This window comes from Tachypleus tridentatus, chromosome 2 (genome assembly GCF_004210375.1).
Source record: "Tachypleus tridentatus isolate NWPU-2018 chromosome 2, ASM421037v1, whole genome shotgun sequence".
NCBI classification, from domain to species: domain Eukaryota; kingdom Metazoa; phylum Arthropoda; class Merostomata; order Xiphosura; family Limulidae; genus Tachypleus; species Tachypleus tridentatus.
The window spans coordinates 89206233-89221610 of record NC_134826.1 but is presented as its reverse complement, the minus strand read 5'-3'; the positions used below and the strand labels follow the sequence as shown (position 1 = coordinate 89221610).

Genomic DNA, 15378 nt, shown 5'->3' with positions numbered 1-15378 from the left:
CGTTACTGAACACCTTTCACCTTGTAGATTTTGGTTTGTATGGTTTGTTTTGAATTTCGCGCAAAGCTACATAAGGGCTATTTGCGCTAGCTGTCCCTAATTTAGCAGTGTAAGACTAGAGAGAAGGCAGCTAGTTATCACCACCTACCGCCAACTCTCAGAATACTCTTTTACCAACGAATAGTAGGATTGACCGTAACATTATAACGTCCTCACGGTTGAAAGGGCGAGCATTTTGATGTGATGGAGATTCGAACCCGCGACCCTCGGATTACGAGTCGATGCTTTAACCACCTGGCCATGCTGGGCCTCACCTTGTAGAAGTTGTTGAATTGGCTTACTGTGTTTCCTTTGGTTGATATGGATGGCTGGCTTGGTCACTTAATCCACGTGTGTGTTAAGTGACGTTTAGGCTTAGATTTCAATCCATTAGGCATGTATGGGGCATTATTTCAAAAACTATAGAAGATTTCTTTGTTTGTTTTTGAATTTCGCACAAAGCTACTCGAGGGCTATCTGTGTTAGCCGTCCCTAATTTAGGAGTGTAAGACTAGAGGAAAGGCAGCTAGTCATCACCACCCACCGCCAACTCATGGGCTACTCTTTTACCAACGAATAGTGGGATTGACCGTAACATTATAACGCCCCCACGGCTGAAAGGGCGAGCATGTTTGGTGCGACCGGGATGCAAACCCGCGACCCTCAGATTACGAGTCGCATGCCTTAACACGCTTGGCCATGCCGGGCCAACTATAGAAGAAAAACATACCAGTTCTTCCCGGGAAACCGTGTCGATGGACATTGCTTTTGTCCGTTTGATTTGATGGTGATTTGTCCTGAAAAGTTTGGTACACTATATATTAACCTTTAGCAAAGTTCTACATCTGTGGTGTAAAAATAAAACAAATCTGTGATATTACATTACGTGACTGTATGTAAGTTATTGGTTTCTTGAAGTGAAATCAAAATAAAAGACGGAGGGAGTGACAAGTACGTACATATTGTTAGTTACATTAAATCATTAGATCGATACTAGCGCAAATGTAACGCGGAATGGATTTTATATACCGCAACAAACTAGAAATCTAATGCACGTATGACCGGAATTAAAAAAGAAAATAGGGCCCGGCATGGCCTAGCGCGTAAGGCGTGCGACTCGTAATCCGAAGGTCGCGGGTTCGCGCCCGCGTCGCGCTAAACATGCTCGCCCTCCCAGCCGTGGGGGTGTATAATGTGACGGTCAATCCCACTATTCGTTGGTAAAGAGTAGCCCAAGAGTTGGCGGTGGGTGGTGATGACTAGCTGCCTTCCCTCTAGTCTTACACTGCTAAATTAGGGACGGCTAGCACAGATAGCCCTCGAGTAGCTTTGTGCGAAATTTCCAAACAAACAAACAAAAAGAAAATAGACTTGTGAGAAGGAAACAACAAAACGATAGAAATAGTGATTAAACAGCGGGAATTACTGTTATTTTGTTTACTAAGGGAATAATTATACGGAAATTATGTGTAACAAGCATAGGCTATTAAACAAGAATAAAAAGTATTGTCATGCAGTAGATCGATTAAATAAAAACAGAAACGCGCGACTCAGTTTATTTTAGGATGAGCAGTATACAAAGCTTTGAAAGCACATCAATTTTTTAAAATGTCATTAAATGAAACGGATATCCCTGTCTTCCCGAATCTTAAGAATGTTTTGCGTCGGAAAGGGCTGTTACATTCCCTGTTCAAAATCGAACCATTTTCAGTAACATAATACTACCTACGTGACGTAGAATGATGTCAAAATGTACTTCTGATGAATAACGTCCCACCGTAGCTTTATCTCGGCTGTAGCTAACATATGACTTACTTATATGCCTATTAAATAATGTTTTAATATAACGTACTCAACATTTTGTATTGTATCGTTACCAGTTAGGCTTAAACTTTATGTAGAGTATTCACAGTTTATTTCAACTTCATATCATATATTGCCATAAAATTAGGTTTAGCATTTCGTAAGGGCTTACAATTAGGCTTAGCATTTTGTTTGGTTTGTTTTGAATTTCGCGCAAAGCTACACGAAATACATTTGTGCTAACCACCCCTTATCCACCATGAAAAGACTAGAGGGAAGTTAGCTAGCAGTCACTATCCACCGCCAGCTCTTGGGCTACCGTTTTACCAACGATTAGTGGAATTGACTGTAACATTATAACGCCTCCAAGGCTGATAGGGCGAGCATATTTGGCGTGACAGAGATTCGAATTCGCGACCTTCTGATTGCGAGTCGAGTGCCCTAACAACCTGGCAATGCTGGGCCTAATCATTTTATAAAGGCTTACAATTAGGCTTAACTTCTTCTAATAACATACTATTTTAGTCTCTCTGAACCAATTTTTTTCGTTGTTTTTTAAAGTAACTTTAACTTCATAATCTTACGGTTAAGGTGAAAATAAACTTATATTTAATTGTCTAACTGCAGTTATACTTAGATTGATAGATGTGTTTTTTTCCTCATACGATTAGTTCATTATTTGTAATAATGGAGAACTGACGTAGGATACAAAGTCAATATCCTTCACATGAATTATAATTAACTGTAAGAACAATGTAATTTACTATTTCCTTATTTGTCAATATTCTCTTCTTCGTGTTTCGTGTGTATGGGACAAAAAACAATGTCACGTGGTTAGTGTGTGTTGTGAGATTTTTAGTTTCTTTGTTTATTTCATAGCAAAGTCAAATTGAGTTATTTGTATCCATCGCGGGGAATCGAATCCCGAATGTTAGCATTGTAAGTCCATAAAATTTCCACCAGATGACGTTTCTTGGGCTTCTTTGGTAGCTAGCATCTGCTCTTCAGGTAGCCACTCTTGAATTGCCAGTGATAGATTAGAGGGAAAGCAAACATCCTACACCGCCAACCGTATGGATATTCTTTTACCGATGAAGATTGTATTTGAACGACATCTGAGAGAGCGAGTATGTTTAACGACGGAGATTGGTACCCACAACCTTTAGATTATGGGTTAAATGCCCTACCCGCGAATAATCATTATTACACAAACGTTAAAAAACAAAACAGGTTTTTAAATATTAAAAATTGTTCAGTCATATTTAGTTTTGTAATTCAGTAAAAGATAAAGGGAAATTTTCAGCTTTAACATATGTTAATATTGTTGTGATGTGTTCTATCGTTTGGCGTGTCCAATTGGATCGTATGATTAAAATAACGTTCTTCGATAACGTTTGTTACAGCCGACGTTCACAGTTAAACCTAACTTCATAAACAGCGTTTCATCAAAAATTCCGAAACTAATACTAATGTATCTTAATTCACTTTCAAGAATTTCCTTGCTAATCCATAAACAACAAACACGTAGACTGACTTGCTGTTTAACTTACTAACAGAACCAAAGACTCACTAACTTTCATTCTCTAACGCACTAACTGACACTGAACTTATTAACTATTTGTGATATTTGTATATTGCACTAGTTTTTACGCAGTACAAGAAGCTTCGATATTCCACAAACGTATAAACTTTCATGAAATTTGAAGTTTTCAACAATCATTACTCATGTTAAAACTCCCTCTAGTGAATAAAAATATAAAAATAATAGAAAATATATCCCGCAACAATATCTTTACACTTTAAGATATTGATGCATTATATATTGATTGTTCAGGGTCGTTAGATTAACTAAAATTTTAATTTTTAAATAGGTCAGTCATATTTTTTTATATAATAAAACACAAATAAAGAATTGGAAATGTGAAACTGTTCGTTCATTTCGATTCGGTCACAAACAGGCTGGGTGTTACCATCCATGACTGCTGTTCTTAGCATCCAGTTAAATCTAACGTTAAAATACAACGAAGATAATATGTCGACTTCCCTAATACTTGTGAAAACTGTAAGCGATTTCCTTCGTCCAAATATTGTGCAAAATTCGCAGGTTCTGCCTTTAGCCTATCGTTTTATAACATTTACTATCTTTTCAAGTACACCATAGCTCGTGACCGTTGCTCATGGCAATATTCCTTATTGATTCCCTACGAAATCCGTTCAAAGTTTTTCTAAAATCAATGCAGTTAATTATCAAAGGGCTCAGACATACAAGAGATTTCACGATGGCCTTTTGTAAGGTAAAAAATCTGTTCACAGTAAAATCATACGGTAAAAACAAACCTGCCAGTTCTTTCAAACCTACCAACCTACAGCTTTCTTCATGAGGTTCAGCAGAATTCTTGACATCACTTTGCCACACACTGACAGTAGACCAATCTGGTCACTGGCTATAGTCACAATCCCTCTCTTACACAGGAGTGATTTAATATTCCCGAACTTTTCCTCAATCTAAACTCCATTACAAAAAAAAAAAAAAAAAAAAAGAAAGAAAACTTAAATATATGTGTAAAAGCCACATTGTATGTTTGTCTGTTTACTAACTCCTTCACACACTATTTGACCAATCACCATCAAACCTGACATGATGACTTCTACAGTCCCCAAAAGTAATATAAAGGTTAAAATTCCCACCATGTTACCCACAAAAATTAATTGTTGACTTTTAATTCAGTTTCTGTCTTCGTGTCACGTTTTTTTTTGTTGATACTCAATATTATATATCATCGCTTAGCAACAAAACTGTTACAATATTTTTATTAGGCCAACATTGTTAGATAATAGGTTAAACACGTAATGTACATATTAGTTTATGGTTTATTTTCGTTTTCTCTGTTTTTTAATAACTTCGGTGATACAACATCAAACGGTTTAATTCAGAAACTTCTTCATAAGTTAGTACTGAATAGTTTCCAATCATTCAATCAAACAACTACGTTACTATTCCAGACAAATGTGGTAACTTAAGGATTAAGGATGCAGAAGTGCTAATAGAAGTGGTGTTACATGATATTTGATGGTTGTATAAAAATTTGTTTCTTTGGAATTAAGCACAAAGCTACACAATGGGCTATCTGTGCTCTACCCGCAACAACGGGTATCAACACCTGGTTTCTAGCGGTGTGACTCCGCAGACATACACCTGTGCCACTAAGAGGCTGTGTGAGAAAGCTGTATTTGAACCTCGAAACGATACTGTTCATGACATCAATTATTGTAGAAGGTTCCTGGACAAGAATTCACTTATGATCAACTGTTAGTGTTCCAGTTCCAGTTGATGTTGTAAGTTACCCAACGAAATTCATAAATTCTCTCCAACCACTAGAGAAGCCAAGTAACATTCTGAAATTTAAGGTTGATTCATCAATAATGTTGTTGATATTTGTCTTCCAAGGTTTATTTGCTTAGATTTAACTGTGACATGTTGTCGAACCAATAATTACAAGCTATCAAACCAATGGTCAAGATATCCTCATTCTAAGGATTCCTCTGCTACCAAGTGATTACCTTTGGAGTTTAGAATACTTCTGTTTCTGATTACAATTTGTTTTGTAATGTTAATTAATAAAGCATAAGGTCAAAAGTTAAAGATTGCTAGATTGTTCCAAATGTAGCCTTGCTTTTCATATGGTCATTTCTATACAGTACGTTCAAAAGTTAGACTTTATCAAAACCTGTTTATATTGTCAGAAGAAGAAACAACAAAGAATACGGTATGTGAAAAAACTTTAAGTTAGACTGTGTAATTTTTGTTTTGAAGTGACTATTTTCCCGAATTACCAAGAAGTTAGTTGTTTTCTATATAAATAATATCCTTGCGTTTGCCTACAAATCTCATATTGCTCGAAAAACCTTTTCCCGAGAAGTCTGGATTGTACTGATATATTGACTTTTAATTTCAAAATCACCTTACCTGTTTTTTGCTTAGTCAAACTTTCGAACGCAACAAATGGTACAGTGCGGCATAATGTTGTGTTGTTATCACGTTACGATTGCTTTCGATTTCAACTTTTTTTTTACTTGCAAAATATTTCACATAAACTACACTTACCCCACATGTACTTTATAAAAAAATTAACATTACACTAAATACATTTCTTATTGAATTTCTCGAACTTTTTAGGTCTAAAATGCACATGCACAGTTAATTTAAAACCACTTGCTTATCACTTTATGAACACTTGTAATGTTCTTTGTTTTCTTATAAATAAACCAGTATTTTTCGATCTAACACATGATGCCTCCAATAAAGTGTAGTTTTAAATAGCATGTGTGAAAACGACAGAATAAAGAAAAACACCTAAGCGCATGGCATAAAAACAACTGTAAATATTTTGAAGAATGCATCTAGTTATACTTAACAACATCAAGCAATAAAATATAAATAATTTATCATACCAGAAATATGATGTTATTTTAATTTGCAAATTTATAGCTAAATGGCGTAGTAAACGCCTTTCAAGAAGTAATATTGGACCAAAGCGACTGGTAATTGTTGTTTATAATGGGCAGTTTGTGCTCTGCCCACCACGGGTATCGAAACCAGGTTTTAAGCGTTGTAAGTCTCCAGACATACCACTGTGTCACTGGAGGGGCATGACTGGTAAATAAGAATGCGACTCCACCACTGAATTTAATATTTATTATAAACACTTACTAACCTATTTTCAACCTTACGACACCTAATGTTCAAACAAAACCTTCTGCCACAGAATGAATGGCTACACTGAAGATTGAAGATACCTCCTTAACTATAATTTTTACTCAACAGATAACAAGACAATGGGATATCTTTGAATAATTATTATGTATTACGTTACTGCCGGATTTGTTTTATAACGTGTTTGATTGACTAACATCAAAGTACGATAAGCGAGATCAAAACTTTTCAAATGTGACATCTTTTAACTTATATTAATTATTGTTCAACTATTATTTAAAAATTGATTATATGATGTCTGCCTCGATTGCATTATCCTTTTCACATTGGAATTGCATTATCTGTAATATGTAGATTATCTCTAAATTGAAGCGCTCAAACATGCTCGCCCCTTTCAGCCGTGGGGGCGTTATAAAGGTACGGTCAATCCCAATATTCGTTGGTAAAAGAGTAGTCCAAGAGTTGGCGGTGGGTGTTGATGGCTAGCTGCCTTCTCTCTTCTCTTATACTGCTAAATTATGGACGGCTAGCGCAGATAGCCCTCGAGTAGCTTTGCACGAAATTCGGAAACAATCATATTTTAAGGAAAGATAGCTCTTTGCTGCCATCTATTGGAAACTGTAATTAACAATTTTATGTACGTGTTTATTGTTTTCGAATTATTCGCTTCTGTTTGTGTTTATTTTAAACTTTAACACTCCTTACAAAAGACGTTTCCAGTCCTGATTTCTCCAAGCCCGTTCCCCTGGCTGTGGTTTCCCTAGATAGTAGATAGGAACAGTGGGAATCTCGTTAATCCATTCATTAATGGATTTAAATGGCAATTTCATTTAAATACAAAATTATTAGCCTAATATTAATAACATTTCAAGTTGCTATGGGGCCTATTAGGCCCCACTTTTCGTAGGAGTGTTAATTTCTTAACACAGCTGTTTACATTTTACCAAAAATATTAAATATTCAAATTGTTAATATTAATTATGTTGTTATTACTACATATTATTTTAAATTTCATTTACTTATTCGTCGCGCTAAACATGCTCGCCCTCCCAGCCGTGGGGGTGTATAATGTGACGGTCAATCCCACTATTCGTTGGTAAAAGAGTAGCCCAAGAGTTGGCGGTGGGTGGTGATGACTAGCTGCCTTCCCTCTAGTCTTACACTGCTAAATTAGGGACGGCTAGCACAGATAGCCCTCGAGTAGCTTTGTGCGAAATTCCCAAAAAACAAACAAAAACAAAAAACAAACATTTACTTATTTATTTTTTTAAATTTTGATAATGTCTGAATTTGAGATTACCAAAATTAAGAGAAGTTTATAATTAGGATAATAACAAAGAATCGTTTTAGTCTTGCTTGTAATTGTTTTTTTTTCACACAAAACACTACATTGTTTCTTACAAGTAACGTTTGAAAAACGTTATTCCGAAAATTTCTTCAATTTTACAGCACTATTAAAACAAAATGTTAGTAAGAAGTACAGAAATAATATTAACAGTGATGTTATTTACACTTGTGTCTCTTATTGTTGTATTCCAGCCGATTAGATCAATATCTAGTCGATAATGAATCAGGAAGATATATTTGGTGGGTTGATTCCCACATAAAGTGTTCCTGGACTCTCTTTTTTATATTTCTCAGTAGATATTTGAACCACTTACGATATCTATAACATGAATTGTTCAACAACATTGCTGAATTCGAATTAGTTTCCTGGGTATCAGGGAGTAAAACCACACCCAAGTTCCAACACAAAACACGGTAGCTACCATACACTTTGCGTCGAACAAGATCTGATTCCTCAGCTTTATAAGGCCATTTTCTTCACGGTTTTCACGAGTTTTTTTATTTTGGTTTTTATAGTTATAGCCAAGGAAGTATCAATGAAGCTCACGAACCGTTGTAAAGTGAATAAGAGCGGTACTTATGTGAGCATGTACACTTCTACTATTTTGGGCAAAATTAACAAAACTTCGCCAACCCCTAAACTCCAAACACTATATATTGTGAGATGAGTTAGTTGTTTCGACAGTAAAGTGTGTTTTATTTTTAAGTCAGCAAATCGAGCCTTATATCGGATTACTTTTTCGATTTATTTTTTTTGTTTTTGTATCATTTAATGGCAGTTAAATAGTTATAGGATCAAAATATTACTTCTACCGGTTTAGAGACTGCTTTGTTATTTCAATACGTATAACACTTTTAGACAATTTTTCAAGATTTTACGTTTGGAAGTGAGGCCCAGTTTAAACGAAGTCAATGAGGTTTCTAAATGTGTGATTTCATTCTGTTTATTTTGTTTTTAATTTGGTACTTTAACCTGATAGGTACCTCATTCGATACTTGACTTAAATGGCTAGGTCAGAAATGAAAAGTTTAGGACAAAGACATCTCTAGAGAGTTTTAGACAGAGGAAGGGCACCTGCCGTCTAAGTAGCTATACTCATCCGAATAATAGTGTTGGCTGTCACTATATAACTTGTCAACAGTCGAAATTACAGACCATATTAACTAGTTTATCGCGGGCTCAAACTTTGAATATTCCGATTTGCAACTTGAAACATAAACCATTTCATTTAGTTCTTTCAGTTTCTTATAGTACACAAAAAATATGGAACTAAAATTGATGAACATAAAAAGGAACAAGAGAGATAACGCACGGGCTCACGTGCTGCACAGTAACATACTATTTACTAAATTAATAACACGGGCTCACGTGCTGCACAGTAACATACTATTTACTAAATTAATAACACGGGCTCACGTGCTGCACAGTAGCATACTATTTACTAAATTAATAACACTCGAGGTGATGATTGCAGTTGAAATGGAACGTGCTAGGTAAACATAGAAATTATGTATGCACAAGTAAATAATAAATTTCGAACGGAAACTTGTTTTTGTTTTACAAAAAATAAAAACAGTGTTATTTTGGACTTAATGTTTTAGCGCAAAGTGGACTATTTACATCCTTTCGACTGCAACAATCAACTTCTCATATTTTAGCATTGTACATTTCAAACTTACCGCTAACTCACCTATGTTGTTTCAATGAACGATTTGGTTTGTTTTGAATTTCGCGTAAAGTTACACGAGGACTATCTGCGCTAGCCGTCCCTAATTTAGCACTGTAAGACTGGAGGGAAGGCAGCTAGTCATCATCAGCCACCGGCAACTCTTGGGTTACTCTTTTACCATCGAATAATGTGAAAGGGCAAGCATCATTGGTGTGACGGGAATTCGAACCCGCGAATTACGAGCCGAGTACCTTAACCACCTGACCATGCCGGGCATTTCAGTGAACGAATATACGTACAATCTGCAATTGTTGTTATTAGTTTAGTAACTTCTCACCAGAGTTCACAAATTGAACATACTTTTTCCCATCATAATTTTTTTATATTATTGTTGTCTAACAATGGCGTGAGTGTTTGAAAAAGATTTTACTAACAATAAAAGATATCAATTCATATGACACATAAAGCCTAATGATTTCTGGCGTTTGTGAAAGGCCTCGTCGGCAGCAACACAAAAAAGATGTGCAATTGAAATGCTAGTGTCTATACATACACACACACCCATATATATATCTTACTTTGAAACCGTATATATTGGAAATCATTGTGTTTCACTGTAATGTTAAAAACACAAAGACCGATCTAAGAACGAGGGATCCTTTTTTATCTCGTCCGAATAAAGCAATAACAACACTGATAATTGTTCACATACCTTTTTTTACTTGTTCAACGGACTTCCAGTTATTATCGTTGTTCCAGTGCAACGTTACACGCCACAAAGTTATGTCCACCGCAGGGAATCGAACCTCGTATTTTAGTGTTGTATGTCCGTAGACTTACTGCTGTCCCACCATCAGACTAACACTCTAAGTACTGAAACTTGTTACTCTACCCCTACCCTGGTAATACGAACATAGTACCATCTCAACAACACATTTTCTCAGTCTTGAATTTCGCACATAGTTTCTAGGGAAATTTATGAACTACTCATCTATAATTATTAAGTAATAGACTAGAGGGAGGCAACTCTAGTCAACATCTCCCACCGTTATTCTGTTAGAGTGAATACTTGGATTTGACCATCATTATTTTGACGTACTCACAGCACCAATGTTCGAAGAGGAAGGAGGTAAAGGGACACAAACTCTGGTACCTCAGATCCACATTTCGGCACGCTAGCCGATGGGTCACACTCGGCCTTCTTAATCTCATCTTAATTCTCCAAATCTTCTAGTGATGGGCAATTTGCAAGACAAACTTAGAACACAGAACAAACAGCCTTTAATGTTTCTACAAATTTTTAATTGACCACAGCTAATTGTCCAAAGAAAATCTAAAGTTTGCCAAAATAGTGTTTCTGTTGTCGTGTTATGTCGTTTTTTTTTTTTTTTTGTTTGTTTGTTTAGAATTATATATACATATTATATGTTTTTTGTTTATTTGTTTTTCATAGTAACGAATACTAGTGTATCTCCTAGTTAAAAATATATCACATCTTTAAAAGTATGCATTTCACTCCTCTGTGTAATTACGTGTGCATTTATCGATGATGTTTGGTAAAAATTAATAAACAACTGTAGTATACTGAGCTTCTATAACAATTACCTGGATAAATATGTCTATCATATAAATCGCCCCTAGCAACAGTTGTCACAACATGTGTGTGTAGGGTGTAGCGTTTGGAAACACCCCCTCACGTGCTACGATAATGTTAACATTGTATCCCTCCGCCAAAACGTTTTTGTAACAAGTTGATAAATTACTTTCTAAAACAACATTTAAAAGTACTTAAAGTAATTATACCATTCTTTGTTTTTATCCTCTCAAATGTTTAGGAAGGTAGAGATTTGAAAACCTGAGAAACTATATTCTATCGTGTCATCACTAGTTTTACTCCGCCGTAGAGCAGTCTTCCTTGCCGTGCGTGCATAGGTGTTGTGTTTAGTACGAAATACGTGAGTAAAGAGAAACGGAAGAGGGATGTTTATTAGCGGTGTACAAACAACCTAAGGTTAGGTTAGGTTACATCTTCAGGAGCTTAAAAAATATATCTTCTAATGTGAAATACTTGTTTACCATTCTTTGTTTTTATCCTCTCAAATGTTTAGGAAGGTAGAGATTTGAAAACCTGAGAAACTATATTCTATCGTGTCATCACTAGTTTTACTCCGCCGTAGAGCAGTCTTCCTTGCCGTGCGTGCATAGGTGTTGTGTTTAGTACGAAATACGTGAGTAAAGAGAAACGGGAAGAGGGATGTTTATTAGCGGTGTACAAACAACCTAAGGTTAGGTTAGGTTACATCTTCAGGAGCTTAAAAAATATATCTTCTAATGTGAAATACTTGTTTACCTAATATCACGTTCTGTGTCATGTATATACACGATGTTAGCCAGTGATGGCCTCGAATCTGGACTTCGAAAACTACCTAAGGAACGTCTTCGATGTGTGTGACGAGAAAAACCTAGGTTATATTAGTCTGGAAAATCTAAAAGAACTCGGATTGAAATACATTGGCGGAAGTGAAGAGGTACGATAAATCTAAAAAAAATGTAATATTTACTACATGAATAGTGTTAAGAAATTATAAGTTGAGGTTTTTTGTTGACTTTTTACAAATTCTTTTTGATCCACGACTTGTCAATGTATCATTAGAAAAGTTTGTAAGATTTCTAGAAAATGAAAACAAAACAAGTTTTCATTTTAAAATGCCAAAAATTTCAAAACGCAGTATCATTTTATACTGAATTCTCAGAACAAACATATTTACTGCTACTTGTAATATATACGTTTTTAGAGTTAGTGTTAGGGTAAACTGTGAGTTAATAGACAGTTGAATTATGTTGATAAATATTTCAATAACTATGTATGTGTTTTAGATTGAAGAACCATGTAATTTTTGATATTGTAGTAAATACTTGTTTTTTGTTTTATATAAAATTGTAACGTTACTGTGGATTAATAAATGTTGTTGTTTTTTAACTTTTGTAACACTTTCTTAGAAATCTAACCTATAATGCATGTAAAAAGAAATAATTTGAGCCAACGTTCAAATTAAAAGCAAAATAAATTAATATGCTACTCATATTTTTGGTATCACTGTTTGAAACATTTTTACCCTAATAACAACCGATGCTAAAATTTCATATCTTTATTTTTTGTTTATTTTACTGTACAAGTAAGTCTGAATTTTGTGTTCTCCTTAAAAAGGAAATTACAATAATGTAAGAAATATCCTATTCCAGCGTAGTACAATCACCCAAAGTAAAAACATTTGTATATTATATATATTTCCTTATCCAATCATTCAGGACATTTCTTCACAGTAATTCTGTCTACGGATTTACAACGCTAAAATTAGGGGTTTGATTCCCCTCGGTGAGCTCAGGAGATAGTCCAATATGGCTTTGCTAAAGTAAAACACACACACACTCGTTAATATAACCCTTTCAGTTTCACATAAAACATCTCTTTGATGCTGTAATTATCACACTAAATTCGTGCCCTGGAGCTTATAGAACCATTCAATGTAACGAATTTGTGGTCCGGTTTACCAGATTAATAACCAAGTAATTTCAGAGTATAGATATTAAGGTCACTTCAATGTTCCTTTTTATTCTTTATTTGCACCTGAACATGGTAAGCTTCAGGTTGAACTGTGTGCTACAGTCACCCGTGGGAAAGGAAGTATTACATCCGGTAGTGACAGTATTCCCCTGTTCAGAGGGGAAGTAAATGTGTGTGTGTGAGAGAGCGTAGAGACGAGGTTCGGATGATTGATGGGAGAACATCTATATTTAATATCTTTCAAATTCCAAAGCGGATTAGAATGTGAACCTCTACCTATTACGAATGTATTAAAACTAATTAAAAACTGGTTTTGTATTAATTTATTATTTTGTGCGTGTGTGTTACCAGCTTAAGTAGGAATGTAAACACCTAACGGATGAATTTTATTCGTGAATTCTAAATTCATAAAGAATCAGACGGGAACAGTGAGTGTAAACAATCTTTATTATTCCGTCATTAATAGCCAATAGTTGCATAATCCTAGACATGCTTGTTTAGACGCAGTGTCACTTGTGGTCAAGAATTTGTTCCTTGAAGTTGGCAAAAAATAAATACGTGAAACTGGTTCGGTTGTTGTTTCTCCTAGACTGGTTACTTGATATAACAAAATAGGTAAAATCAATAAAAACGAAAGGTTGGTTTAGTTTTTAAACCCAAAACTACACAATACACACACTTATGCAGAGAGAGTTCGACAGAATCTCCCATTTATGTGATGTAAACAAAAAAATTATGCTTATATAATTATAGCACAGTTGCTTGTGGCGTTTAACGTTTTCTACGTAGGTTGCGTTCTTCTGATGAAGGATTAGCATTTTTTGTGTTTAAATTGTCACAAACCTACAAAACCTTTGTAGCATTAGAACCTTCTTTTAAACATTTATAAGTTCTCAGACTTACTAGCGATCCCGGGAAGAGGGGACTACAGTAAACAGAAAACATTCTTATATCTACAATATTAAACCCTAAACCAGAAACGGAAAAAATATATATATATCCATTTTAAAGTGATAGATAAATAAAACAGACGTGCACTGTTGGTCTTAACGGTGTGTTTAACAATTAGAAGTGGTTGTATGCCTTCAATAAATGTTTTCGGTCTATTTCTCGATATGATTTATGGAATTATCGCGTTTAACTTACAAGAACGGAAAGGATTTTAACCCATCAACTGTTTCCTTGCTCTCTCCTCTATTTATTTTATTTTATAATGTTGTTATGATCATCCAGTTTTTGAAAATTAGTTTCAAAGCCACTTAAACAGGTTGTTTATAATTTCAGTTTAGTCCTTTCGTGACGTCATATCCATTCATCTTTCAGTAGCTCTCAAAAACCACTCTCACAACATTTTTAGGCCTATTTCTGACAATTTTGTAATTTATTCTTTTTGATACACGTTCACGCAACATATGCTGCAGGTTTTTCAGATATTCTCTGCTTTAGTTTTTCTAAAATGATAGAATGAGGGTAATTTACATAACTAAAAGCACAGTTAATCTCTCACTTTTTTTTTTCAAGTTTATCCTAACCAGTCATGGATTTATGGTCGCAGAGGTAAAACAGTGTATCCCTACACAAAATATACGATAGTCATATACACAACATATAATTGCACAAAAACCTTTAGGAAATACCTGGGTGGCTTTAACGTGCAACCCAGGCGACTACATCTGTGTGAGGATATACAAAAAGAAATAGATTATATGCCATAAACTATATGGGATCAGTGTAACTATAAAAGATACCCCCCTCACCCACATAAAAAGTAACTAGGTTACTGCATTTATTCCCTTTGTCGGCAATTAATAAGTTTGTTAGAACCCGTTTTGGCCCGGCATGGCCAAGCGCGTAAGGCGTGCGACTCGTAATCCGAGGGTCGCGGGTTCGCGCCCGCGTCGCGCTAAACATGCTCGCCCTCCCAGCCGTGGGGGCGTTATAATGTGACGGTCAATCCCACTATTCGTTGGTAAAAGAGTAGCCCAAGAGTTGGCGGTGGGTGGTGATGACTAGCTGCCTTCCCTCTAGTCTTACACTGCTAAATTAGGGACGGCTAGCACAGATAGCCCTCGAGTAGCTTTGTGCGAAATTCCAAAACAAAACAAGAACCCGTTTTGGCTCGGCCTCCTTCCTCAGGGATTGCAGGGGGATACGTATGCCACTGTGCAACACAATGCATACATACAAACAGATGTCATGTCATAGGGCTTAAAGGTAAAATAGAGAAAGGGTTAGCTCGG

The 15378-nt window shown here is 35.5% G+C and overlaps 1 protein-coding gene across 5 annotated transcripts in view; it reads left to right on the top strand.

Annotated features, from left to right (window-relative positions):
* The first annotated feature begins 11763 nt into the window (after window positions 1–11763).
* The window catches only part of LOC143244469 (rab11 family-interacting protein 4A-like), a 49268-nt gene continuing 45653 nt past the window's right edge, over window positions 11764–15378 (top strand). For 2 of the 5 annotated variants that reach the window (XM_076489189.1, XM_076489190.1), the window contains exon 1: window positions 11790–12101. In XM_076489189.1, coding sequence (XP_076345304.1) covers window positions 11970–12101 — 132 coding nt within the window. In that variant the 5' untranslated portion in view covers window positions 11790–11969. Of the gene's footprint in view, window positions 12102–15378 lie in introns of all 5 variants that reach the window. The other 3 variants (XM_076489193.1, XM_076489192.1, XM_076489191.1) reach the window with 3 other exon arrangements.